Genomic DNA, 27,500 nt, shown 5'->3' with positions numbered 1-27,500 from the left:
TTCACCATGCGTTTGTTATTAGTTATAATCCTATCCTATTTCTATACCCGTACCTCTTTTATTTTATTAGTGACTAAATATCTACGTAACTATACGAGTATCCTCTTCCTAACTCTCATCCTAGCCGGGGATCCTTGCTTCCCAAACCTCTCTATCCAATCTCCATAAAAAAAGAGAAGATGGAATCCTTTCGGGGTGTTTTTGTGTGGGTGACTAAGTGAAGCAATTGAGTCAATCTGTCCGACTTTTGCATCCCTGCGCTGCCACCAAAATCCCCTACCTACAACTACCCATCTCTTCTTCCACCTCGGGCATCTTGGAGACTTGTAAAACCATAGGCGTGGCATTCACTCTTTCTCCCAACCTCCTTCTCCCTATATTCATGGAGGGGATTCGATACTGCGCTCCCAATCGCCCCCTTTTCCCTTGGTGGCTATTTCAGAAAATACAGTAGAAAAACGAAAGTCGTCTCTTGCGAAGTTGCGGATGACAAGTGATTAATGCAAAACTAAACTCACTATTTTCAAGAAAGCATGTCGTCTATTGCGTTCTCAATTGTTTGCAGCAGTATTATGAAAGCAAAGACATCACAAATACACTAATTAACTTTGTAATGCGCAACTCTGCGACTTAAATCACATGTTACATCTATAAGACTGCAGTAAACTACTGTAAGATAAATATATCAAAGGGAAGAATAACAGCATTATCTGGTCCGTCCCGTGTCCACTCATTTAAAGGGATATCATAAGTCAACAATGTAAAAAAAGATAACAAAAACCAAAAATTTTTCCACCAGACGAGATTCATTTCTACCACCAATCCTCCCTTACTCACTAAAGTTCTCTTTTGGCCCTCCCGCACGCAGGCGCGCACAAGCAAACACACACGCACACGCACACACACACACACACACACACACACACACCGACCGAGGCTGAGTTATATTGCGTATATATCCAAACTCTGGTTGCATTATTTCTCTATTCTCTAAATAGTCGTGCAGAGAGCAGCCGGACTTTATGGACAATCAACAAATTTCCGTCATTTATTGGCTCATTTCGAACAGAATTAAACCAAATGTTCTCATTGTTATTCCAAACATGACAATGCAAGCGATTCCCGACCTGATCAATGTTATAATGTTCATCTTAATCACCTGCGTATCAGCGTCGTTATTATCGTTGATGTCTGTTCTGCTGTACATTACACTGACGTCCTCAACAGAACACAATTAACAGCCTTAAAGCCTCGGAGATGACATCGTGGGCAGCCCATTAACGTCGCTAACCCGAATCGGTGTCTGACAAAGTAAATTCAATAACTGAACTAATTAAGGAGACATTATTGCACATCTTCTGAAACCGATTAAAAAGACAGTGATAAATGATATATAATCGGTGTCGATTTAGAACTCGCAACGGCTGCCTCTTTCATCAATACCACAATGTTGGTGACTTCACAATGATACTCAGTATACAAAATATAACGACCATGAGTCTTATTGTTGCATTCAGTAATAAAATTCATGTGTTCAAAGTAGAATAAGTCAGTCGTACAAAATTCTTTTATCCATGTATATATACATATTAGATATATATAGTATATATATATATATATATATATATATATATATACGATAATATGTGTGGTGTGTGTGTGTGTGTGGTTGTGTGGGTGTATATATATATATATATATGTGTGTGGTGTTGTGTGTGTGTGTTGGTGTATATAATATATATTATATATATATAGATATATATATAATTATATATATATATATATATATAATAATATAATATGACTGAAGAAATAATAAATAGCAAGCCAGTCACACAAGATCATTAATACTAGCATTACTGGTATCTGCATCATTGTACGCAAGGGGCAATGATCACTTTTTTTTTTTTCCTAACGTAATAAAAGACCATTCCTATCTCTTTCAACCCTTTCGTCATTAACATTCTTGGGGCACCATCAGCCAACCGATGGAAGGGGAGGGAGGACTGAGGGAAGGAGAGAATAGAGAGAGAAATAATAAATGTGTGTGAGAGAGAGAGAGAGAGTTTGGTGTCCTATAAAAAAAAGGGACCAATTTCATCGTTTTTTACAAAACTTATCTTCATGCAACGTAAAATCTACTTTATTCCTAACGTGATTCTGTATTTTCATGATTCAATTCGACAACTAATAATTATAATATAATAGAAAAAATGTTACCATTCTTTCTAACACACCCGTTGTACTGCAGCCGTAGCCTCCATCGCTTCCCAAACATTACATTGGAATTATACAGAGAGAGAGAGAGAGAGAGAGAGAGAGAGAGAGAGAGAGAGAGAGACTGCTGCTATCGCATAGTTGGATTCCATCGTCTCCAATTGAACTTTATTAGTCTCATTTACATAACACCAACGAAAGTCCCTCTCGCATAGCGCACATACATACACACACACACACACACTAATATGCTTCAAGACTTCCACATCAAGCCTGTTTATGTTCATAAACAAAATAACCAATATGAAATCAAAAGTTTACAAGCTAATATAATTTTTTCATTAATTTGTTGCAGAATATTATCTCATGTTCAGTTGAAAAATCACCATATTCTCTCTCTCTCTCTCTCTCTCTCTCTCTCTCTCTCTCTCTCTCTGTGAACGCTGGTCGTTTGCTTCCGTCCATCAGAAGCCTAAGCATTACGAAAAAGAAGCAAAGAAAGACTTTAATACCAAAGTGGTGCGCGCCGCCATTAGGAGTCAGTCAACATGGCTGCCAACATGCGGCCCACATGTCATATTTAAAACAGCGCCGCATAACATAATTTCAAAGGCTGCTCCCGATACAACGCCCCGGCAAACAATGCCATTAAAAGTTATCTCGAGAGCACCAATAAAGAATTCTAATTATCGTTACCATCAACTGAAGTGACGTGAAACATTAATTGCTGGGTAAGAAGTGGCACTCAAGTCCCTTCTGTCCGGAAGGAACGGCCTTAACTTAACGTTTTATTTTCGGATGAGAAACAACAAAGAACGTTTCCAGAATTATATATATATATATATATATATATATATATATATATATATATATATATATATATATACACTGGTTTTCAAAGGCTAAAACAATTTCCTTTGTAAACTAATACTTTGTAAAATGTCAAGATGGCGAGATGCCCATCTCGACCGCGTTGACTGCTTTCAATGTGATACTTTCCTTCTACTATGATAAAAGCAGGATTTTTGTGACATTTTGTTCTCTCTCTCTCTCTCTCTCTCTCTCTCTCTCTCTCTCTCTCTCTCTCTTCTCAAAGCGCCGAGTCACTCAACCACACATCTCTAGGAAGGTTATTATAACGAACGCCCAAGTTTAATTTATGAAAATAGTCCAGGACATCGTCGATCTCTCCGTCTCTAACCAACAAACTAAAATTCACATCTTTATTCTTGCAATATCCAAAATTTCTCAGAATTAGAGTAACAGCTGTATCATTAATAATATAATAATAACAATTCGATACCCCAACACTCTCTCCCCCACCCACAAACCTTCTCTCTCTCTCTCTCTCTCTCTCTCTCTCTCTCTCTCTCTCTCATTCATAGACCTCGCCTTCCGCCAGCCCCGCTGTCCTACCACCTTTTGATTTAAGTGCTTCATAACTGTCTGGGAAATTTGAATATGCCACAGCTGAGGGAGGGCATACATAACTTTTTCTCATAGTCACTTTTGTCTCACGCTTTAAACACGTTCTTTGGGCCTTTACGTAACGGGAGAAATATACTGTATATATATATATACATATACTTTATATATATATATATATATATATATATATATATATATATATATATATATATATATATATATATATATATTTATATATATATATATATGTATATATATATATATATATATATATATATATATATATATATATATAAATACATATACAGAATATGCAATGCAGAAAAAGATAAATGGACAGACAAATAGACAAGCATAAATGATAAGCGTAGGCGCACAAAATCGGAGAAAAGGGTTAATAAACAGGGACGCTGGACGATGGCAGAGGGACAGCAGAGGGCAAGGAGCGTGGAGACAGAGGAGGGAGCGATCGAGGGGAGAGCGAAAGATAGGGAGGGGATGGAAAGGACGCCTTCCCCTCTCTCTCTCTCTCCCTCTCTCCCTCCCTCCCTTGCAAGCACTTTCCCACACTCTTTCTATCGCTGGGGCTCTTAAGAGCTTCAAATTGATAGAGGAAGATTAAGAGGAAGAGAAGAGGAGGCGGGAAGACTCCTAAGAGGAGACCACTGGGTGACTTCAAGGACGGCGGAGGTCTCGGGAAGCTGTCTCCGGAGGATACTCTCATATCCTTCGGGAATTTAAACAATTCATATTCTTTATTCTGAAACGGGTGCATCACATGTATCCCAAGAGGCCAGATAGCAGCGAAACGAATACTACAGACAGCAAATATAATAATAGTTCGAGAATGTTTTAATGAAGAAAAATCTCTCCAGACTCCTAGAGCCGAAATCAATTGTCCTTTACGTTAATAATACGCAGCAATTCGAGCTACTGTCACGACTCATCTCATACCATGAGCTCATGGCGTGACACACCTTCCAACCTCCGCGGTCAGTGCATGGCCAGAATGTATAACATGAATGGAGGCCCCAGACACAGAGCAGACACCTGTCGAGTACGGCATACATTATACATTGGCTGATTCTCCTGAGGGGGAAAAGAACCATGCCGAGCCATCACTCACTCCGCCTCCCATTAGGCCTAGGAACATTCACATAGCCTTTGATGGGGTTAAGAAAGATGTCATGAGGGAAGAAACCCTTACATTACCCGGCATCTGCTTTCTCTCTCTCTCTCTCTCTCTCTCTTCTCTCTCTCTCTCTCTCTCATATTCGGTTTCTTTTTTTTAGTCTGTTATCATCTCATTCGCTTTTGCTTCATTTTTCATAACTGCTTATCTCCACATTGCGCACACAAACACAATTTTACTGGGAGCGTTTTGGTGATAATTAAAGACATGAAACGAAAGCAAACACATGTCAAGATGCGATCAGATCAAGTGTCTAAAGCTAAATGAACCTAGAGTGTCCCCTTAGCATGAACGCGGCACCCGACGCCGTCCATCGGAAAAAAAAAAAAAAAAAAAAAAAAAAAAACAGAGGACTAAGTAGAACAAGAAAATGTAATAAAGTAATTACGACCAGTGTTGTCAACCTCAGCTTAGCAGCAAAAGCAACAGCAGGAGACGCCGCCGACATAGAAGGCGCTTTCCCGCACCCTCTTGAGTCCTGCCGGCCAAATGACACCCTGCCATCCATTCCTGCCACCCCAAACGCCCAACTGCCGCCCACCAAAAGATCGTGGGAACGAGCCGCCCACTCCCTGTATGCTAATGAAGTGTGTGGCCTCAGGCTTGAAAAAGAACAGTAGTAGCAGCAGTAGTATGGGGAAGGGAGAGAGAGAGAGAGAGAGTTGAGGAAGCAATGTTTTATGACGTCCATCGGAGGAGACACAAGAGGACAATGCTACGGCGGATAGGGGAGGGGTGGAACATGGTGTTGGTGTTAGAGGGCCGTAAAGAGAGAGAGAGAGAGAGAGAGAGAGAGAGAGAGAGAGACCTGGCGTATTCCAAAAACTGCTAAAACAATCAAAGGGAAGGACGGTAGCTAGAAGCAAGATTTGAGGAAAAGGGACCACGTTAAGAGAAATGATGACACAAATGGCGAGGGATATGATGATGCATATTTGAATAAACGAATCAAGTAGGAATTGTATCGTAACGACCAGAAAGAGAGAGAGAGAGAGAGAGAGGAGAGAGAGAGAGAGAGAGAGAGAGAATCAAATCATGGTGGAACAAAGAGGAACAAAAGTATTTCGAAACGGAAGAACGTACTCGATGTGTCGGAAACTTCAGTCAAGTGAATGTTTAAGTCAATAATTATAAAAACATAATTATTGCACTTCGCCGTCGTTGTCCGCGACGGAAAATCTGAATCAGTCACTTGAGAGAGAGAGAGAGAGAGAGAGAGAGAGAGAGAGAGAGAGAGAGAGAGAGAGATAAAAAAAACACTTGTCATGTCTCAATCAATAACAAACGACTGAAATAAAATCACACCCGCTTTCTTTACCGCAACAGATGTCTATTTATATTTAGGCATATTAAATTTATTACTCTAGTCATGAATCACGTTAACAATCAGCCCGAACCATCACGTCTCAATCGCTCATTGTCATTCGATGATTATCGATCACTTCATGTCATTCATCGTTTAGTATCAATCATCGTCAGTTGATCGTCGATCACTCTTTGATTATTGACCGACACTTCTCACAAGGGGATGCCACTGTTATTTTAACCTATTATTAGATTTTTACGATATGCTAAAATAACTTTCGTGTTAAACAATGTTCAGTTGAGGCATCGTATATATCATGAAACTATAAATATTGCAATACTTACAATTCTGGATATCTTAAAAATAAAAATCTGTCAGCCCTTTGGTTTTCAGAATAATCGTCACGCTACACAAAACCATTTCATGGTACCATGGCTGAAGCTCCTTATATATATATATATATATATATATATATATATATATATATATATATATATAATATTATATATATATATATGTATGTATGTGATATATACATACATATATATTCCTAAAACAAATAAATAACGGTAACACCCAATACCCACCACCCATCCAAAAGGAAAACAAGAATGAGACTTACTTCGTCAGTAGATAATGATGATACTGAGATGGAGGAAGAAGCTTCACGTACCTGGGAAAGAAAAAGAGAAGTCGGTGAGACTTTCATCCAACACGTCTTTTTAGAAAGATGACTCCATTCATACAAAAAAATTAAACTAAATATAATTTTTTATAGTTAGAGGGAAAACCTAAAAGATAAGTTACTATTTTGTCTATAAAAGAAGACTTCGGACATTACAGAAAACTTCACTCAAAAGCACACAAATGAGATCCTGTACAAAAAAAAAAAGACACGTGAAAAGAAGAGGAAACACGTAGTATTGGCTTCAGTTGAAATAAGAGTCGCCACAGAAAACACCAATAAAAAAATTTTGCCAACTTTTCTACGCAGAAATGATCATTAAAATCCTGAGGTTTAAAATCCTGAGGTTAAGTAAATAAAAAAAATTAATCATCATATGAAAAAACCATTACATAAAACCCATTGAGAGAGAGAGAGAGAGAGAGAGAGAGAGAGAGAGAGAGAGAGAGAGAATACATAACCTCCACAGTAGTAAAAATATAAAAAACGAAATACAAAAGAGAAGAGAGAGAGAGAGAGAGAGAGAGAGAGAGAGAGAGAGAGAGAGAGAGAGAGAAAAGAATACATAACTTCCACAGTAATAATATAAAAAACGAAATACAAAAGAGAAGAGAGAGAGAGAGAGAGAGAGAGAGAGAGAGAGAGAGAGAGAGAGAGAGAGAGAGCCGTGTATGTACGAAGAGCTGGCCATAAATCACAGAAGAATACCCTCACGCCATTTTGAAAGAGGGAAAAGTCCCGTAATGCATCTAAGTACACAGAATGAACACCTCCCTTTTAAAGGCATCATCAAATCTGCATACATTTGGGCTCCCGAAATAAGAGAGTATTGCATCCTTAATCATGAATACATCAAACACAATAATCTTGGACCCGAAAAATTCCCTACTGGGGGGATATTATGGCCCGAAAGGCAAAATATTTATTAACGAGCGTGTATGTGTGTGTGCGTGTGTTTGTAAGTGCGTGAGAGTGCAGTGTTAAGGGGGAGGGGGGGGGGTGCTTGACGGTTGCCGACTCGGGCATTATTTCCCACACTATTAGGGCCCCAAAACCATCCGAAATTTCAAAAGAACAGAAACTTGCTAGTCATACGATGTCCAACTATGCAAATGAGCGAGGCGATTTTTTTCTCTTTCTCCGGGCTAGGATCAGGTGACACTGGGGTGCTGTCAAAATGTTATATAATGCCGCAGTGCCATATGCAAATGAGTGCCAGATGCCAGAGACCACCAGACGCTGCATTTGACTGATGCTCGCAATTACTGTATGAATTTAGATTTACGACGAATTTCCACACGTCCGACGGTGTAGGATTACACGAGTCCTCTCTCTCTCTCTCTCTCTCTCTCTCTCTCTCTCTCTCTCTCTCTCTCTCCTCCAAAGTACAACACGATTCATAACTATAGGGAGCATCAAAAACATTCCGCTGATTGGAAGGAAAACGTCGTCCAATCATTGACTTTTTACCCATTTTTTTCCTTCATCTTCGTAAAAGCCCCAAAATGGAACCTCATTAATGAGGAAAAGGCAGTTGGTAACAGGAGATTCGAAAGAAATTTGAAAGAGAGAGAGAGAGAGAGAGAGAGAGAGAGAGAGAGAGAGAGAGAGAGAGAGCGCACTCCGTGTTAATGACTGTCATATGCAGCCCTTAAACAAAAGCTTCTCTTAATAAAAGCTGGTCGCTTCAAATGATCCTTCATCTTCAGCCGTTTTTGTCCCTCGTCAGGGAATGTTTTATGGCAGACGATGACTTTCAGCTTCGTCTCATGTATACAACGCCATTATACACAATATTTAATCGCCTACTATGATAACTTCAGATGGTCGACCTCAACAATCTATAAACAAGAGAGCTACTTAATAAATGTTTGCGTGGACTATAGGCACATACACACATTATTATATATATATATATATATATATATATATATATATATATATATATATATATATATAATAATAGAAAAGAAAGGAATGACTAAGTACACTTGTATATGAAAAAGCGAATAAGCGCATAACTTGTCATGTACAGCATATTAACTTACACTTGTTCTCGACATCTACAACAAATCAAAATATTTCATAAAGTTTCAAATCGCGTTTAATCTGAAACGCCGGATCACTTTTCGAATCAGTTATTGCTATTTGCGGCCTGTCTCCCCTCCCACCCTACTTCCCCCACCTAACTTATCACTAGCGCTCCTCCTCACCTTTCCCCTCTCCTTTTCCGCCTCCCCTCTTCCACCTATACCCCATCCCCCGTCTCTCGTACGCAGGGCATATCAAACGCGATTTCTTGCGCGCTCCGGCAGCATCGATGAATGCAGATATTGTCATGACAGTTTATTATATTAATATCGATCAAACTCTGCGCTCTAAAGCTGTTTGAAAAAAGGGGTCATAATGATTGTTAGAAGACTGTATGACTAAATACCAAAATATCAATAAAACTATTAAAGTAACAAACTCTTAAAGTAATGATGGAGTGTTTTGATAGATCCAAGAAAAATGTGCTTCCTTGCAATTCTTTCAAATGGTGTATGGAAAATGCAGCTCCCATTTCATTTATTTTTCCTTCATACAAATCATACAAAATCAGAAACACAATACATCTATCGATCACAAGTAAATGTTGCCTTTGATTTCTGGAAATCATTCCACACTTTTCCAGCCTCTGAACATTGAATATCTATCAGCAGCAAAAAAAACAAAAAATAAAAAAAAAAAAAAAAAAAAAAAAAAAAAAAAAAAAAATCCTAAAGTTTCGGGAAAGCTTCAAAAATGTCCTCCATTCTCGAAAAGGCTTCTGAAACTTTACCTGTCACCAGGCACCTCAACCCCCTTTTTTCATCCCCCGGGGGGCTATCATCCCCACAATTCTGTCCCTGACTCAAAAATGCCTCCTGAATTGTGAAGACTTTTTCATTTTTTTTGACAGACGTAACAGTGAATGCCAAATCTTTTAAATGTCATCAAACGATTGAAAGGTTTGAGTGTAAAAAAAAAAAAAAAGTGAAGGCATGAGGTAAAGGGAAACCTTTACGATGATGGAACGGGAGAAAAGGGGAGGGAGGGAGAGAGGGGGAGGGAGCAGGGGAGACTAGGGAGAGTCCAGACTTTGCAATCACGGCTCCTGGTGACAGAGGGAACTGTTGTTGATAAAGAAGCATGTTCAGAATGTTCACTGCCAACAGATAACTCGTGTCGAAAGGCGTAACGAGTTTCCGCCATTTCGTTTCGCAATTAAGTGTCACCAGAGAGAGAGAGACCATAGAAGGACTATATATTTCAAAAAGAAAATGATGTGGAGGTAAGAAGGCATATGAATTCAACTTTAAAAAGGGTGGAGGTGGCTAACCAGTTAAAGAAAAGTGATGGAAATTTCGTCAAATCAGAATTCCAAGAAAGAGAGATTGACAGCTTGGAACTCTCAGAAGCCAACAACAACAACAACCCGTTTCATTACATTACTAATTTCCAGTAATAAAAGTATAACGTAATAACCGGACCCATGCTGCAACATAAATTAACGTTTGAAGAAGTGGAAAATTTCACTTACACTGAACAAATCACCTAACGAATAACAAGCGTGAAATAGTATTTCTGAAACCAGCATCTACTATTTCAAGGAAAAATCGAAGTCAGAGGATTCCGCATCCCTTTGCCAAACCAATACCTCGTCATGTACCAATCAGTTAATGGATTAATATTACAAGACACTTCGGAGGGTAGAGATATTTGGAAATGGAGCAAAGTTATTTGAGCCAGTGTAAAGATATTTCTCTTACGGGGAGAAAATCACTAGCTCTCGTGTATGCGTTTACCCCAACCACTGAGAAAAAGAAACTGCTGCAAAATTGATCTCATTCCCTTTTGTCATGCAGATGCAATGTATTAATACGCAGATGATTGAAACACAAGAATAATTCCATATTGGAGGGAACACGGAGGAAGAGGGAGGGGATTAGGAAGCTGGGGGATAGGGGAGGACACCTCTGCTCGCACAAGGGGTATACTTTTCGCTAGATAAACGGGATAAGTAAATATATGCCGTATATTATCGATGTCTGGGAGGTAATACAATGCCTTGGATATGATATTATGTTGTGTTCGCTGTTCAACCCCTTTATGCCGCGGATTAAAGGTTCCTGGCTACGAATGGGGTCTGCGAAGAACAAGCTTATACCTAGTTAGAATAAAAGATAGGGTTTAAATAAGAGACGGGGGAGAACAGGAGAGGAAGGAGGGAGAGAGAGAGAGAGAGAGAGAGAGAGAGAGAGAGAGAGAGAGAGAGAGAGAGAGAGAGAGAGAGCAGGATAGGCAAGAGGAAAAAATGAGAGAGAGAATTATAAGTATAATTTATTGCCTAAACTATAAATGGAGGAGAACTCGTATGGAAACGGAAAATCTTTTCATTTGATATCCACAGCAGCAGAGAGTTTGAGGGTTATAAATATTACAGTAAGAATTATGACAATCATCATGCGAAAATCTGTCATAGAATGAATAATGTTATGCCAACTGAAAGCATGAATCGGAGTTGCAATATTTGCCATAAACTTCCCCAGTCAACAGCAAAAAGAAAGAAAAAAAAATGGTATTAATACGCAACCCGCCTCATACAAACAAACGGACAAACACGTACATAAATCTTTCCACCCCGTTACCAGCGGGCCAAATTCCAAATGAATCTTAAAGGGATCAACTGAAATCCAAATAACGAGGTTTGGGAGAGAGTCTTCAGACATGAATAAAGATGACAATAAGCTCAACCAACAAATCTTCTTCTTCTTCTTCGCCGTCTTTTTCTTCTTCTTTTTATATTTAGCGTGAAGGCGCGCCATCATTCTTGATCATAACTCGCCCTAAATTCCGAAAAGGATCCCGAAGATGAACAAACAGAACTGATCCCATAGACTCGGTTTGAGTTCTTAAATGGCCTTTTTACATCTTCACTAAAACTCAAAACCCCGTCTCCCTACACTTATACCCCTACGCCACCCTCCCCTCTTCCCGTACCCATGCCCCCTCGCCCATCCACAACGCCCGTCCCCATGTGCGTCTGCCACCCCCGAAAACGCCTCAATAGATGGCAAAACCAAACACATTTCCATCCCACGTCGAGCTGTTCAGATTATGGCCTGGGATCCTTTTCAGCCCCATCTGAATGCGATCTGAATCCATCCCTTTTGGCCCGGATCAAAAGTCACTTATAATGAATGATCTATGGCGGCGGGAAAGGGTTGGAACAGGCACGTTGCTTCTACTCGCTTGGTCTTATTCTGGATAGGTTTTTTGGCGGTTTTCTCTATGCGTTCTGGCGGTATTCTGCTTGCAAATATGGCGGCGATCTGATCCTGTTCTGGGATCATTCTAGCCAAGTCAATCCCCACTAGTCTGACAAATTTTCTAGTAAAATGTATCGTTTAATGGTACTTCTTTCTTCAAAATTAGAAGCTTTACGCCACTGAGACGGTTTCTCTTCCTTTTCTTCATTCAATGCTCTGAAGTGGAGCAGAACGATCTATTGCAAGTGCTTGTATGGTTTTGAAAGTACCATGACTACTTAGGTGCTTTTAATATGTCCCTCATTAAACAAAGAAGAAAAATCATGCAAGACGAAAAAAGTACAAAAGAGGGAAGACACAATGAAATACTGGAATAAATTCAAGAACGAACATAATTATTTTCTATAAGTGCGCGCATACAACGCTCCAATTCCAGTTAATAACTCATTCAGGAGAGCTTCCAATCACCAGCGATACAACTGGACCACTGACCATGACACAGAACGGAAAGGGGCAGAATGTTAGATTACAATCCTTTGTATTAGAAAGCTTCCACGTATACAGCACCAATAGAGACGAGGTATTGAGAGACCTCTTACGAAAGCAAGAATGAAGACCATTCAAACATTCGCGACTGACGACGTTTCCAATCGTTATAATTAAGTAAGCCTGAAAAAAAAATGATACTCAAAAGACTTTGGATTACCTAGCACGGACAAAATAAACACTGATGTCGACTTCCATACCTATATACTATGCCTAGCCACCAAACTCTTGTTAACCCTCAACTGGATGATCTCAGCGTTCCTTCCACCAAATCACACCTGTTTTAATTTGAGTGATATTGAGTGATCATCTTTGCAAGAGATATGTCCTAGGAATGTCGGAAAATAATAATAATAATAATAATAATAATAATAATAATAATAATAATAATAATAATAATAATAATCCACTTATTATCAGTTGGCAATTATTACCGTCATGTGTATATCTATTAATTCAAACAAGCTACATTTAATATAAATTAATGAATAATGTAAATAACGTACCGTAAAAAATGGAAAATAAGAAAAAGGAATACAAAAACCAGGGAACAGCAGAGACTAACAGTTGGAAGCACAAAAAAATACATACAAATATATCCTGGAAAATGTAAACCATATGAATGTGCAGAATCTACGGGGAAAAATGCAGTAATATGAAAACAGAAAAAATCAGGGAAATACGGCACTGGCAAACAAATGAACGAAAAACTTTTGTTGAAAATACAGGGCTAACGATCTCATTAGTTCAGTTCGATTTTATAAAGTAAATATTGTCAATTTTATCGGGCGAAGGGAATTCGAATAAAATACACACAGAAGTAAGTTAATAGAAGAGAAAAGATTAAAATGAGTGACGAGGGCAACAGAAAACGCAGAAAAGGAAAATGAGAGACTTGAAGAGGATTAACAATAAACGAGGGTAGAGAAAACGGGTACAAAGCGAAAAAGGGAAAAAAAGAATAAAAAATCAGGGAAAATAGAGCGACGGCGAAAGTCAGCTATTGGTGAATAATATTACGAATACAACAAAGGCTTGGATAAACCAGAATAATCTAGTCGCGTTGAAATACCAGCAAAAATATAGAAATAAATACAACAAAATATTGCGTAAATAGACATTACTGTGGTTAGCTCCGAAATTTGACCTTCTACAAGGCAACTGAGAGAATAATAAGAGGACAAAGTAATTATACATCCTAAAATAATAAAATATGCGGTCAATGGAAAATAAAACAAAATATTCACTTAAGCGAGAACCCCCGACTTGTTCATCGACCCTTTTTTCCAAAGTGATTCATATACATTTTCTCTTTTCATTTTTACTTTTTGGTCTAACTCCCTTTCCATATGTAGCCTGCCTGTTAATTCTCTCTCTCTCTTCTCTCTCTCTCTCTCTCTTCTCTCTCTCTCTCGTCCATACTCATAGAATTCTGCCACAGATAGGACGACTCGCTATTAAGTTTCCATAACCTTATCTCTGAAAACCCGCCCCATCTTTCCATCCGATGTACTTTTGCCGAACCATTTGCCATGCTGCAACCTTTTTTTTCTCTCTCTTATTTTGTACTCCCTTCAGGGATCCCCAGCGATGCTGGAGGGACAAGCTCTCACCCCCGTGTCTTCATCCCAAGATTACCTTTCATCAGGGGAGCGTAAAAGATTAATTATGATCTCCACGGGGAAGTGAAAGCATTGATGAGAGTTTTAATTGCAAAAGTTGGGAGCATCGCCATCTCAGAAACTGTGTTATCGAAGGCTTTTAAGAGAGCGACGATAGAGGCCGTTAAAAAGGATTGTCGGGGCGCCTTCCGAAAGGCCTCTCTCTCTCTCTCCTCTTCCTCCTCCTCCTTCAAGAAACGCTGATAGGGGTAAAGGGGGATGCCATGCAGGGTAGGGAGGGAATGGAGAGATGAGGGGTCGTCATGGGTACATACTAGGGTAATGGAAGAAGTTAAAAAAAAAAGTGGAGAGAGGAGACAAAGGGGCGATGGGTTGTGAATACGGCGGATGTGAAGGGGGTATCGAGTCATTTCTGAAGACATAACACAACTTCTGAGAGAGAGAGAGAGAGAGAGAGAGAGAAATTCCTTCGTCTCATATCACTTAGCTAGTACGTTTTATAGCTTGAAAGAAAAGGGATATTAACGTTTCCGTTAGTCTTCAAATTTTTCTAATGGAAAAAAAAAAAAAAATCTTAAACACTTAATCAAAAAGAGATGCGGATAAAGAAGAAAACGAAAATCGTCTTGGAATGTGAAGTGAGAAAGAGGTGATATATGAAACATAATATTGCAATCTACATATAAATAAATAATAAAATAAATATATTATCTAAATATTATATATATATATATATATAATAATATATATATATATATAATATATAGATGCTATATATATATAATATAACAAATCTCCATATTGAAAAGAGTAACCAATGGAATCGGAATGAAAACGAAGTGTTCTACAAGGATTTCCTTTGTAGAAATATAAATTAAACAAAATTTGGCGTTCACTTTATTAAATTTAAATTTAAATTATTAAGAAATCCTTGTATTTCAACACTCATCTTTATTCCGATTCCATTGTTACTCTTCTCAATATGGGGATTTCTTTAAACAAAAAATACTATTAACAAGCTGTCAACTGCTATATATATATATATATATATATATATATATATATATATATAATATATATATATATATATATATATATATATAAATGTGACTAAAAAAAAGTTCCAATCCAAGCGCCGAAAGGAAACCTAACGATTGCTCGTTCCGCGCCAGAAGCCGCCACAGTCAAACCAGCCGAGGACGTCATCAGCTCGTTAGGCTTATTTAGCTTTAATTAAACCAAATCAAGTTGCTCAGAGTAACTTACGGCTAAGAATGTTGTTAAGTTTGGCCCTCTGAGCGGCCATAAACTGAGACTGCTAATGAAAATGCACTCAGATATTGGGTTCGATGCGCGTTTGTTTTGTCTCAGAGAATCCCCAAGTTTGGGGAAGTTCGGGGAAGATGTTATGACGCTCATTTAAGATAAATTAATTCTTCTCCAGGAAAGAAATGCTTTTAGAATACTTGAAGTTTGCAGCCTGTAATAAAAAAATATATGTAGTTTGTATAATACAGTTCGCTATCAATACAATAGTCAGTAAAATAAAAGATGAATGTATTGACAAAAAAGGATACGGATAATTTCCTTCCGATGAAAAAAAAACAAAGCATCATACGTAATGGAAAAACGGGGAGAAAATATGAAAAATGTATAAACAAGAATACTCGCAAGGGTAAGGACAAATTTTCAATGCAGAACAGAGGCGAGATAACATAAGGAAAATTAATTAGTAAATGAAGAAAAAAAGGATGCCTTTTTCATTTGGACAACGAACGATTCAAAGCCTATTAAATAGAAAAGGTGATTGTGTGCGTGTGTGTGTGTGTAGGTGGGGGGGGGGGGGGGGGGTCGTCTACAGCAGCACCATCAGGACCCTTAGGGGATTAGGCATTCTTAACACCAGACATAAAAATAAACAAAATCACATGGACCACCTCCCACACCCTTTCCCCCCTTCCTTCCATCCATCCATCTTATCCATCCAGGAGAACCCTTATTCCTAAACACTCCCCCTTCTAACCCCATCTCCCTCCCTCATCCATCCCCCTCTCTCCCTTCTGCTTTATTTAGCTCACTGGCACCATGAGTGATTTGATATCCTACCATTCTTGGGAGATTGACTTCTCTAACCCTTTCCTTCTTCTTTGAGAGCTTTGTCGATCTCTGCTTCCTGTGCTTCTTTGGCCCAAAGGGAGAACCTTTTTCTTCACAAGTCCTATTATAACCCCGCTCAATAATAATAATAATAATGAAATTTTACATTATTATTATGATTTCATTTTCAGCGCAATTACCATGTTCCGCAGACTTACAGAAAATACACTACCCATATGTAAAAAAAAAATAATAAAAAAAACATACAAACAAGTATATAAGCACAGATTCACTTTGTATCTCGACTGTGGGCTAATAATAACGGATATACATTTTAAAAGAGGGAGACAAGTAGCCCTTCTGACAGCTACGTAAACTAATTTCAGTAAATTCGTGAGTCTACCTAATGCATGCAACTCCCGGTGGAAATAACAATAGCCTTTAATGAAATTATAGGACGTCTTTTATATGAATTATTCTGATTAGAAATGCGCCACATTTACGACCTGCGGTCAGCGTTTAAGTATACATCGTAATACTTTCCAACTTCAGTTGTATTTCACGGAAGCATATCCTGGTTTTATCATTGCCATTTTTATAATAACCTGGAAATATGTTATTATTATAAGTATACCATTTTATATATATGTATTATATATATATATATATATATATATATATAGATATGATATATAATATATATATATATAATATATATATATATATATATATATATATATATATATATATATATATATATATATGTGTTGAACCGTGCACAACATTTTCTCTCCATTTCTTACAGCAAAGACCTCACGATACAAAAAGGTTAACATTTAATTTCCCGATACTCCATTAGTTCATTTTCTTTTATGGAATGTCTGGGATGTTTTCTCCATTTTTCCCTCTATTCTTTTTTTTCTCCTTGTGATTATTGCGAGTCTCTTGAAACCATCTGGCTCGAAGTCTTGGATTTCATAGGGATTTTAGATTTTTCACTGGATTTGTTAGCCGAGTTGTTTAGAGTGTCAAGGATTGGGAGATATCAGGGTCAAGGGACCGTTCCGTAAGGGCGATCTTCCTGATGCCGTCCAATAGGAGCGACGTCGTTAATGCCCATCCCCACTTGGGCCTCTCTTGCACGGACATCAAACTCCATAATATTTTTAACCTTTTTTTTTTTTTCATTGTGTTTGGCAAAATTGCAACAGTAATTTTTACAACATGCGTCAGAGGTAAAGGAAATAGAAAATATATAAAAAGTAAAGTGATCAAATACACAATGAGTGAAGAAACAGAAGAGCAAAAATTACGGCTTATCACCATTACTGAAAATCGTGAAACAATAAATATTATCCGTCATTCGTGGTTTCTTCCTTTTACTCGGTCCAACTTTGTCTCAAAATTTAAAATAATTTTTTTTTATCACAAATAAAAAAAAGGAAACAAAGAAAATAACGAAGTGTTATAAATTGTCTTCCCAGCACCCCCTTTTATATCATAAAAACTCAAGTTTTTCTTCAGAATTTCTCTGTTTTCTTTTGGAATTCCTGCATTCACTCTCAAATTCGATACATTATTTTTGGAGTCGGCTTTCCATTCTAAAACAGGAGGTGATCTTGAACGCCAGACGATCCCCTAATCCTTCATTTATTATAAAAAAAAAAAACATAGGAATTCAAATCCTTCACGGGGCCGATCATCTGATAGCGAAGTCACTCTATATGCTTAAGCCTATCATTTTTGCAGACTATTCCCTTTCCATGGGAATAGAAGCCTTACGTGACGAACACTGATTCTTATCTTCCCTCTCTCGCTCTCACTCTCCTTTCGCTTTTTATGCAACAGACAAGAGGAAAATATTTCCGCAGAACTAAAACAGGACGCCACGACGTAGGAGGCGAATAGACGAAGCACAAAATCAGAAATGGGATCTGTAAGTCGCTTCGAGCTGCTTCGAGATACATTCAAACCTACGACGGCAGCTCCCGTGATGTCACCCTTAAATATCCCCTGTGATGCCCGGGACATCTAGAACTAGAAGATTATCCCTTATATTTTCCTAGGACGTCCTAATACCGAATCCCTAACGCCGAATGGAGAGACCCCTGGGAGATGATGGAGTTTGGGGGATCCCGTTTCACCTCCTTTCAATCTTAAAACACGAATTGTGATGGGGGTGCTGATAAAGAAGTCCTTTCCCCTCCTCCCTACTCCCCCAAAAAAGCTTCCTTGTGGTTTCTCCCAAGGGCCCCGCCCAACCCCATGCCCCACATCAGCGGAGGGGGAGGAGTGGTATCTAATACCCCTTCACCCATCCATCCAACCCACACCCCCCACCCCCCCCCACCACCAAAACACACCCCACAAAAACACCACCTCCACCCCCACCCCCCCCCCAACCCCCACCCTATCCAACGCAACGACTCCAACACCACAACCGACCACAAACCAAAAAAATCCAAAACAACCACACCACCACCACGGAACCACACCCCCTAAGAACCAAACACCACACAAAAACACCCACCAACCCCTTGTGTATTAAGATTTGTTTATTGACCTCGGGATTTTGATGCTTAAATAATACTCATTTGATCATCGCCAAAGAATTTTCCTTTTTTTCTATTGGAAAATCTCTCTTCGACTGAGACTGCTGTATTTTTCTTCCATTAACTTCTAACTTCAAATGATTTTAAACTTTAGTAACATTCTTTCACATACCTCACAGAAAAATGCACAAATTTTTAGCTTAATATATATATATATATATATATATATATATATATATATATATATATATATATATATATATATATAAAAGAATGTATATGAGAGTACGTGCAAGAGCGTGTGCGAGAAAAAAAAGACAAAATGAAGTCTTTGAACTGCAATAAAGCCAAAGAGACGATCCATAAAAATTGAGACAGAAAAAAAGCATTCCTAAACACCAGTAAAACCAACATAGTAGAAGGATTCCGAATACAAATCCATTCCACAAACAAATAGCACGAACAAACGAACCAACGCCAGTCGTAACTTGGAAGACAAACAAACACCCGTATATATAAAAAAAGTGTCCGACGGAAAAAAAAGAAAAAAGAAAAAAGGGGGGTAACAAGGAATACCATGTTGAGAGGGTCCTCGGAATAGGGTCTGACGTCATTCATTCAATCCACTTACACCGACAGCTGTGTCGAAATCATTCGTCCGACATACTCATTGTCGCACTCTAAATCCATCTGTGATCTGTGTACTAAGTCCCCATCATCGTCGTCGCCTTCGTCGTCGTCATAAGCAACGGCATTAGATATAAATCTAATGATAGGGTTTGGAGATGCTCTCCTCCCTGGGGAGGGGATCTCCCAGGGTATGGCATTTTTAATATTTTCTCCTCTCGTGTATTTTTGTTCTGATGCTAAACTTCATTTTCTTATTTCAAAGTTTCTTAGTCTTTCTCAGTATCGTCTCTCTCTCTCTCTCTCTCTCTCTCTCTCTCTCTCTCTCTCTCTCTCTCTCTCTCAATAACCACTACCAAGCATTCCATTTTTTTTTCATTTTTCTTTTTGTGCAGTGTGTAATTTGGTCATCAGTCAAAGCAGTGAAAGGCTGGTAGAATGGGATGAAAGGTCGGGGGGGGTAGGAGGACCTCCTTTGTGGGGTAGGGGGACCTCCTTTGCTTCGTTAGGCAAACATCAAATCCACAAAAGACAGGACTCAGAACGAGACCAGATGGAATCACTATTTTGGCTTCGGTCATGTCAATATGCAAGAGGAAAATTGATTTTTTTTTTTAATATCCATAAAGTCACGTCAGTAATCTTTAAATTAATTTAAAGGTAAACAGTTATTTTTAGTAATCATATCTATAAATTAATCAAGTGCATAAAAGGAGATAGTTGTAATATCAAGAGAGCCATGGCAACCTATAGAGGGAACTCGTAATAAGAAAATGGGACTTTATGAAAGGAATTATTTGATAACATAAATGTACGTTAGTAACATAAATAACAGGGCAGTTCAAACTCGTCAATAAAGTACAGTGAGATCAGACTGCTTTACTCTCCAATGCTCGCACATTCATGTCGGTAAGGCAAACATTCCTCTCTTCCTAAAAATAATGTCGACAAAATTAGAACGGTCGCATGAATCATTATTTACATGTTAAACATCGGTGTTCAAAGTATTACGTACCATTCTTCATTCAAGGTCATTTACCTGCTGCACATTTCATATGACACCAATTGAACGTTATAATCATATGATGCCCAGACGGTCGCTCGTGATGCCTTTGCTCAAAAGCCAAATGGAAGAAAAAATAAAGAACTTCTTTTTTTCTTTTTTTCAGAATGGACGAGGCACTGAAGTCTAAGACTTTCCCATCACGGATTGTGTCATCAGTGGTCCTATGGGACGAAAAGCCCAAGATAATCCTCATCCCAGTCACGAGAGAGAGAGAGAGAGAGAGAGAGAGAAGAGAGAGAGAGAGAGAGCCAGTTCCCCCTTCCCTATAACCAATAATTACATGTGATAATGATAAACTTAATCGAGGTTGGGAAGGGGGTGCGGGGAGGAGGGGGAAAGAAAGGCGAGGGGCAATGGGAGAGTGGTCGGTGAGGGTGATCGTAGATATATAAAGTGTTTGGGGGGCATGCGGGCATTTTTATGGTGCCCATTCCAAACTCACTCACTCCTCTATACCCACATATTTTTTAAGGGGGTCTCAGAAACGCGGGTCCCGCAATTATCCCACTCAAACGATCATTCAACAGTATCAATGAACCAGTCACGTGATGTTATATGGCCGTTATCCTCCTCCTCCTCCTCTACACACACTTCCTATCCTTCCTACCTCCTCCTCCCACCCTTCCCCGGTAAGCCAAATCTACACCATCTCCCCTCTATTCCCCTCTTCTTCTCTCGTCCCTCCTTTCTCACTGATTCTATAGCCTTCATTAAGACTAGAATATTGAATAATTGGATCACGAGGCGCTGCTTTCCACCGTCCTATCATCGGATAAAATAATGCTAAAAAAAATACACGTTTCATGGAGTAATATGTTATGCCAATTAATCTTTCCTTGTTAGAACGGCTCGTAGTATCTTTTATCGCGAGGTCAAGCCTTAAACAATAGCTAATTCAACAAGACATAAAAAATGCAACCAGCTGCGCCCTCACTGATTGCTTTTAATTCAATGTTTTTAACTTCTTCCGCCGACCAATAACAAAATAATGCCACTGCACGAATTCTCATCACAAATAAATCATTACTGTGTATCTGTTGATGAGTAGTCTGGCCGAGGCAGGGAATGCTAGCAGAACAGTGATGAACACTGAAATAAACACAATTATCATCTTAAGAGAGAACAATGCAATAACTATAACAAAACGGGGATGGATGGGTTAAGTGGAAAAGGTCTTTGTTTGTCTATTCGTTCGTTCGTTCGTCTGTCTGTCTGTCTCTCTGCTTCCAAAGGGGTGTTCCACACGGCGGGGGGTTTCAATATCAGCTCACCCCCATCGACGAGGAGATCTGAGCTCCACTTCAATCAGTCACTTTGCTCGATCCTTCTAGTCTCTGATTGACTCAATTGCTTCGGCGGTTGTGTGGTGGTGGTGGTGGCGGGAGGACACGGCGGCGAAACCTTTAGGAGACTTTGGCTCTTTGGGTCTTATAGGCAATTCAGAGGAACAAGAGGAGGAGGAGGAGGAGGAGGAGGAGGAGGAGATAACTCGGCGTGGGCACAGCGCGCGCATAGAAAGGCAACAACTGGGTATGGTGAAGAGATACAAGAAAAATTCAGATGCATTTCAACGAATCAAGTATGTATGCTCCTCAGGTTTCCGCTGACGAATGATACCTTATGCCGAGATTGATCCCAAATCATATCTCTCTCTCTCTCTCGTGCGCGCGCGCCCACACACACACACACACACACACAAACAATAAAGCGGGAAAAAACTGTTATAACCCCGAAACGTGACATTAGCACTAACTCAATTAAAAACAAAGAACCTTCATAACTATCGAGACATGTATCCGAGCAACGCAGTACTATATATTACTTCAGTCAGTCAGAGAGAGAGAGAGAGAGAGAGAGAGAGAGAGAGAGAGGAAAGAGAGAAGAGATAGAAGAGAGAGAGAGAGAGAGAGAGAGAGAGAGATTGCAGGGTTTTATTGTATTGACCAACCCATCAACAAAAGACCGGGCTGATGATTACTCTAAATAAATGGGCACGATTCTTTGGTATTCCAAGGATGGTTACTACCAATTCTTCTACTGCTGTTGCTGTTTGTGAAGGAACGCAGTAGTTACGGCTGTTACGCGTCAAAAAGGTTCTGAAAGCGGGCATTCCTCTCTTACTCAAGTGGGAATTTATTGGACTCCACTGCATTTGTCAGAGCAAGTGGCGGTTTTAAAATAGTCCTCGGAGACAATTGGATTCGGCTGCCAGCGTATGGCCAACATTATTTTAAGACATACTCGTTTCTTCGGAAGGGGAATGGGAGGGGGAAGTGAGAAGTGGAGGGAAGCAGGAGGAAGACATACTCGTTTCTTCGGAAGGGGAATGGGAGGGGAAGTGAGGAGGAGGAGGAGGAGGAGGAGGCGAAGGAGGAGGAGGAGGCTGAAGGATGATATGGGCTGATTTTTAAGACATGCTTGTTTGTTTGCTAGGGATGCGGGATAGGAAGGGAGTGGGAAGAATTTAGTCATGGTTTGATTTTGAGACTCGTTACTCAAGTCTCTTCGGAAGGGGAAGAGGATGCATAGGGGGACTTTTAGAGGTAGGAGTAATTTATTCGAAAGGTTAGGCGAAGAGAGGGGAGGGAAGGGGTCAGCGGAACTAAAATGAACTATATAGAGATTTCAGTTTAGGACAACCTATACCGCCAAAAGGTGGGGGAAGGAGGGGAGGGAGGGGGTGAAGCTGAAGTAGGATAGTAGAGAAGGGCCGAGGGATGGCTCTCAGAGATTCATGGTTTGTTTTCATTATAATTTGCAGATAGTCGCTGCTGCTGCTGTTGGTGACGTTCTGCGCGTGTATGTCATCGCCGCCGCTCATTTGATAATCTCTTCACGGTTTGGCAATGGCCATACTAACCCCTCTCCCCCACTCCCTTCTCTCTCTCTCTCTCTCTCTCTCTCTCTCTCTCTCTCTCTCTCTCGTCCTACTTAACGAGATGATATTACCATCCTTTCTCTTATCTTCCCTCCTTGGTCCCTTTTGGGCCATTATTATCAAAGACATCCTTATCTACTGTTGTCTAAAGACATTTCATCATTTTTGGGAGCTTGGTTCAAAGCATAAAGAGTTGGAGCAATTATGTCTTTGAACTCGATGGCCCTGCAGTGTAGGCGACTCAGAAATAAAACAACGCCGTATCACTGCTTCTTTCAGACTTCAGCACAGGGAAAATAACGTCAGGGATTATCTAAATTTCCTTACTATTTTCATGCCCTACTTTTCAGTGTAATCAAATCTGTTTAGGAGATTGGCAGTAATTCCTTAAACAAGCGAAAACGATTTGAGTAGTCTGTCTACGACAATAAGAGACTAGTCACGTCCTAAGTATCTGAGACTTTCCCCAGTCGACGTGTTTTCCGCTTGTCTTGTCGCTCTCTTAATACACAAAGAACTGGAATACAATTTTCTAAAGACAGCACCATTCATCCTTTGTATTTATGCTTGTTAACTTATCATTTCTATCACTTTCTTCAACAACCTTTTCCAAACACATCCAAACATAGCCTTAATATAGTTAAGGATATTTAAGTTCTCAACATCAAGTCCTCCTCGTCTTTCCACACTCCCGCCACCTCCTACGCCCTTAGCCTCTGCCCTTCATGTACAGAAAGACACAAACACACACCCGCACGCACAAACACAGTTCCTCTGTAACCTTGACTCCCATCTAAGCCATCTTCCTCGATCAGTCATATTACCCACGGTGCCTTGAAATCCCCCAATCTCTAAGCCCACGTGTTGAATAAAAAAGAAACCCTTTCCCGCCCATGACTTGTCAATTGGCGCCGCAAATAGCTCTCTTTCTCACCCACACCCTACTTCCCGCCCAACGCCTAACCCCTCAGAAATTTATATTTGTTGGTATAGCTTTCGGTAAAACGTGTCGTGTTAATCAAACAAGACTTCCAAAGGGGCCACCGTCAGCTGACATGCGGCAACCTTTGCATCCGACCGAGAAGTCCTCCCCCATCTCGCCATAATGGACCCAACCCTTTTAATCTGGCGTCGGAAACACTGTGGAGGAGTCTTGACTTCACTCAGCCTCCGCTTCTAAGATCCCTGGGAGCTTGAAAGCTTCCTTCCCCTTACGTGTACCCAATTCCAATGAGCGTTGGTGGTAAAAAGAAGGCGATTCTCGACAAAGACATTGCGCACAGAACATCCAAAACAAAGAATAAAGAGGACAGCGAGCGCGGGCAAGATGAGCCACTGTGGCACATTAAGTAAATTCTGACGCAGCCACTAATCCGCCAATCGGCTTCTTTTGTGGTTAGACCCTTTTCAAGAAATGCGATACACAAAAGACATCATCGACGAGGAAGATGAACCCTCAACCTAATAAAATTCCCATCAGTAAATAAAATTACATCCTTCAACCAACTTGAGAAAATTTATGTAAAATACACGCAACACTTCTGTAACGAGCCGAGAAAAAAATACCCTTTAATGTACGTCCCCTTTATTTCTTTTTTCAGGCACCAGATGGCAGCAGCAGCAGCAGCAGCAAGTAAGCACATCGACGAGATCCTTTCGACCTCCCCCCTAAAACCTCTTTTACTTAACCGTATACCCCCGTGCTGGTGGTTTTTATGGAAGGTCTCGCTAATGCAATACCATGGTTCTTAGACCCCTTCCAAAGAGGACTGATCCTGACACTGAATTTTAGTGTATTTGCATAAAAGGAACCATATTCACTATGGCGTAAACTCCAAAAGCGAGATTAGGAGAGAGAGAGAGAGAGAGAGAGAGAGAGAGAGAGAGAGAGAGAGAGAGAGAGAGATCCACGGCAAACACATCCATATAACAGAGCTTTGGAAAAAAAATCGTATCTATGACTAAGTAAAACAATAATGCTTCGGCGCTATCTCTTTCTCTCTCTCTATCTCTCTCTCCCCTTGTCACATTCAATTCAATATGACGTGTTGAAGGCTATCTGCTTCTCATACACCGATCTGAATTGCAAATCGAAATTTTCACCTTCAAGCGACACTCTCACAGACGGTTTTTAGGATCCTTGATGTATAGCGAAAGAGACATAGTATATATGGGCTGAGTAACGGGCGAGACCTTCATTAATAGGCTTTCATACGATACAATGTTATGCAAGCTGAGCTCGCTATGATGCAGCCTCGTAGGACTAGCTTATCCACTTATGAACATGATAGATGATTCTCGAGCTACAAGCGTTACAAAAGTAAAAGGATCATACGCATACACAAACATATTCTGCACACGCACTATATATATAATATATATATGATATATATATATATATATATATATATATATATATATATATATATATATATATATATATATATATATATATTCAAGAACAGAGCGTCAGCGATGTCCGTTACTTTTATATTCAACAAGTATTTTAAATCGAAAAGATTGATATTACCCAAAAACATTACTTGGACAGGATATTTGTATTAGGATGTCATTTATATGTCAAAACAAATTTAGAATCCAGAAATAAATGGTACAAAAAAAACGTATCAATAAAATTAAATTGTCAGTCAAACAGTGATTAGAAGTCCAAATTCAATGACAATGTTTAATGATTCGTTGCGTTTGTTTGTGTAAAGGAGAGAGAGAGAGAGAGAGAGAGAGAGAGAGAGAGAGAGAGAAAAATGGTAGTCGTTATTACTCCCCAGAGAAAGAGCCGCCCTGTTCGCCTTCAAGACAAACATTGTAAGGATATGTCGATGTCGTGAGGAAATGATGATTGTGTTTTTCACTTGGTCTTACGTGTCCTGGGATTTCTTAATGGCTGTTTTTGCTGAGATTTGAATATTTGTTGTCATCTCTTTTTTTTTTTTTCTTAGTATAAACTATTCCATAGATATATTCAAGCGCATCTAGAAATGCCAGAGAATATCGTATTCACGCTAATGTTTAGGGTGAAGCCAACTGAGTCACAATCAACAAAGAAATCTTTATAAGAGAATGATTAAATTTGTTTGGCAGCACCGGAAGGGGGGCTATGCACAGGACCTAAATATTTTCAAGAGCATGGCCTGGAATAATACTGGCATAAAGAGAAGAACAAATACACCGAAATGAGAGGAAAATATATGAACTGCTTTTCTGATTTGATGTCAATATTTTCACGCATTGCATTTTTGGGATTTGGGGAACGACTTAAAATCCGAGTTCGATTCTCGATCGAGCAAGACTGGATTTATCAAAGCCCACTGCTCCTCTTGACATAAGCAGTAACTTGTGTACCTGGACACTGAACGACTGTGGTGTCTCGTAACCAGGATGAAGTACAGGCATGGGGCTTGCAAACTCATCCCGAAAACTTGCTCAGAACCAGATCCATCATTTCTAAAAGAGCTGGGTGGGGAGAGACGTTTGAAAAAACAAGTAAAAATACTTGTGAAGAATAAAACGTTGCTAATAAATTTATAATTCTTGGCACGATGTAAATGCCTATTTCTTAGAACATACGCACGAGCATTGTCCATAACACAATTACACTTGTCACCTGCGTCACAATATTACTAAAACATTTCTGAAAATATTTCCGCTCATAAAATTATTCTTAACATATTCCAAACGGCAACATTCTGCCCGGGGAAATTTTCAAATAACGCAACCAGTAAGTGTCGATTACACATTGTTTATTAAATAAATCCATGTCCACTTCACACCATCCCTCTGACAATAATTCATATGAAGCAATATCATGTTATTAAATTCTAAATCTTATGCACGATTCTGAAAATAATGGGTTTCATGCCTCATTATCCTGCAATCTCTGCTTCTGCATATAAATAAGATATTTATGACTTAAATATATGGTAATACATATGTGAAATTCGCACATCAGCCCGTTCATGTGTATGTAAAATCCCT

At 39.3% G+C, this 27,500-nt stretch overlaps 1 protein-coding gene across 13 annotated transcripts in view; it reads right to left on the bottom strand.

Annotated features, from left to right (window-relative positions):
* Nucleotides 1-27,500, bottom strand: part of LOC135200757 (homeobox protein cut-like) — a 504,978-nt gene that overhangs the window by 228,693 nt on the left and 248,785 nt on the right. For 11 of the 13 annotated variants that reach the window (XM_064229372.1, XM_064229370.1, XM_064229371.1 and 8 more), the window contains one exon: nt 6,766-6,816. The exons of the other annotated variants lie outside the window; for them this stretch is intronic. In XM_064229372.1, the coding sequence (XP_064085442.1) occupies nt 6,766-6,816 (51 nt within the window). The remainder of the gene's footprint in view (nt 1-6,765; nt 6,817-27,500) is intronic. 13 annotated transcript variants of the gene reach the window in all.

The sequence above is a fragment of the Macrobrachium nipponense genome, chromosome 27, assembly GCF_015104395.2.
Source record: "Macrobrachium nipponense isolate FS-2020 chromosome 27, ASM1510439v2, whole genome shotgun sequence".
In the NCBI taxonomy this organism is placed as follows: domain Eukaryota; kingdom Metazoa; phylum Arthropoda; class Malacostraca; order Decapoda; family Palaemonidae; genus Macrobrachium; species Macrobrachium nipponense.
This window is presented reverse-complemented; position numbering and strand designations above follow the sequence as displayed.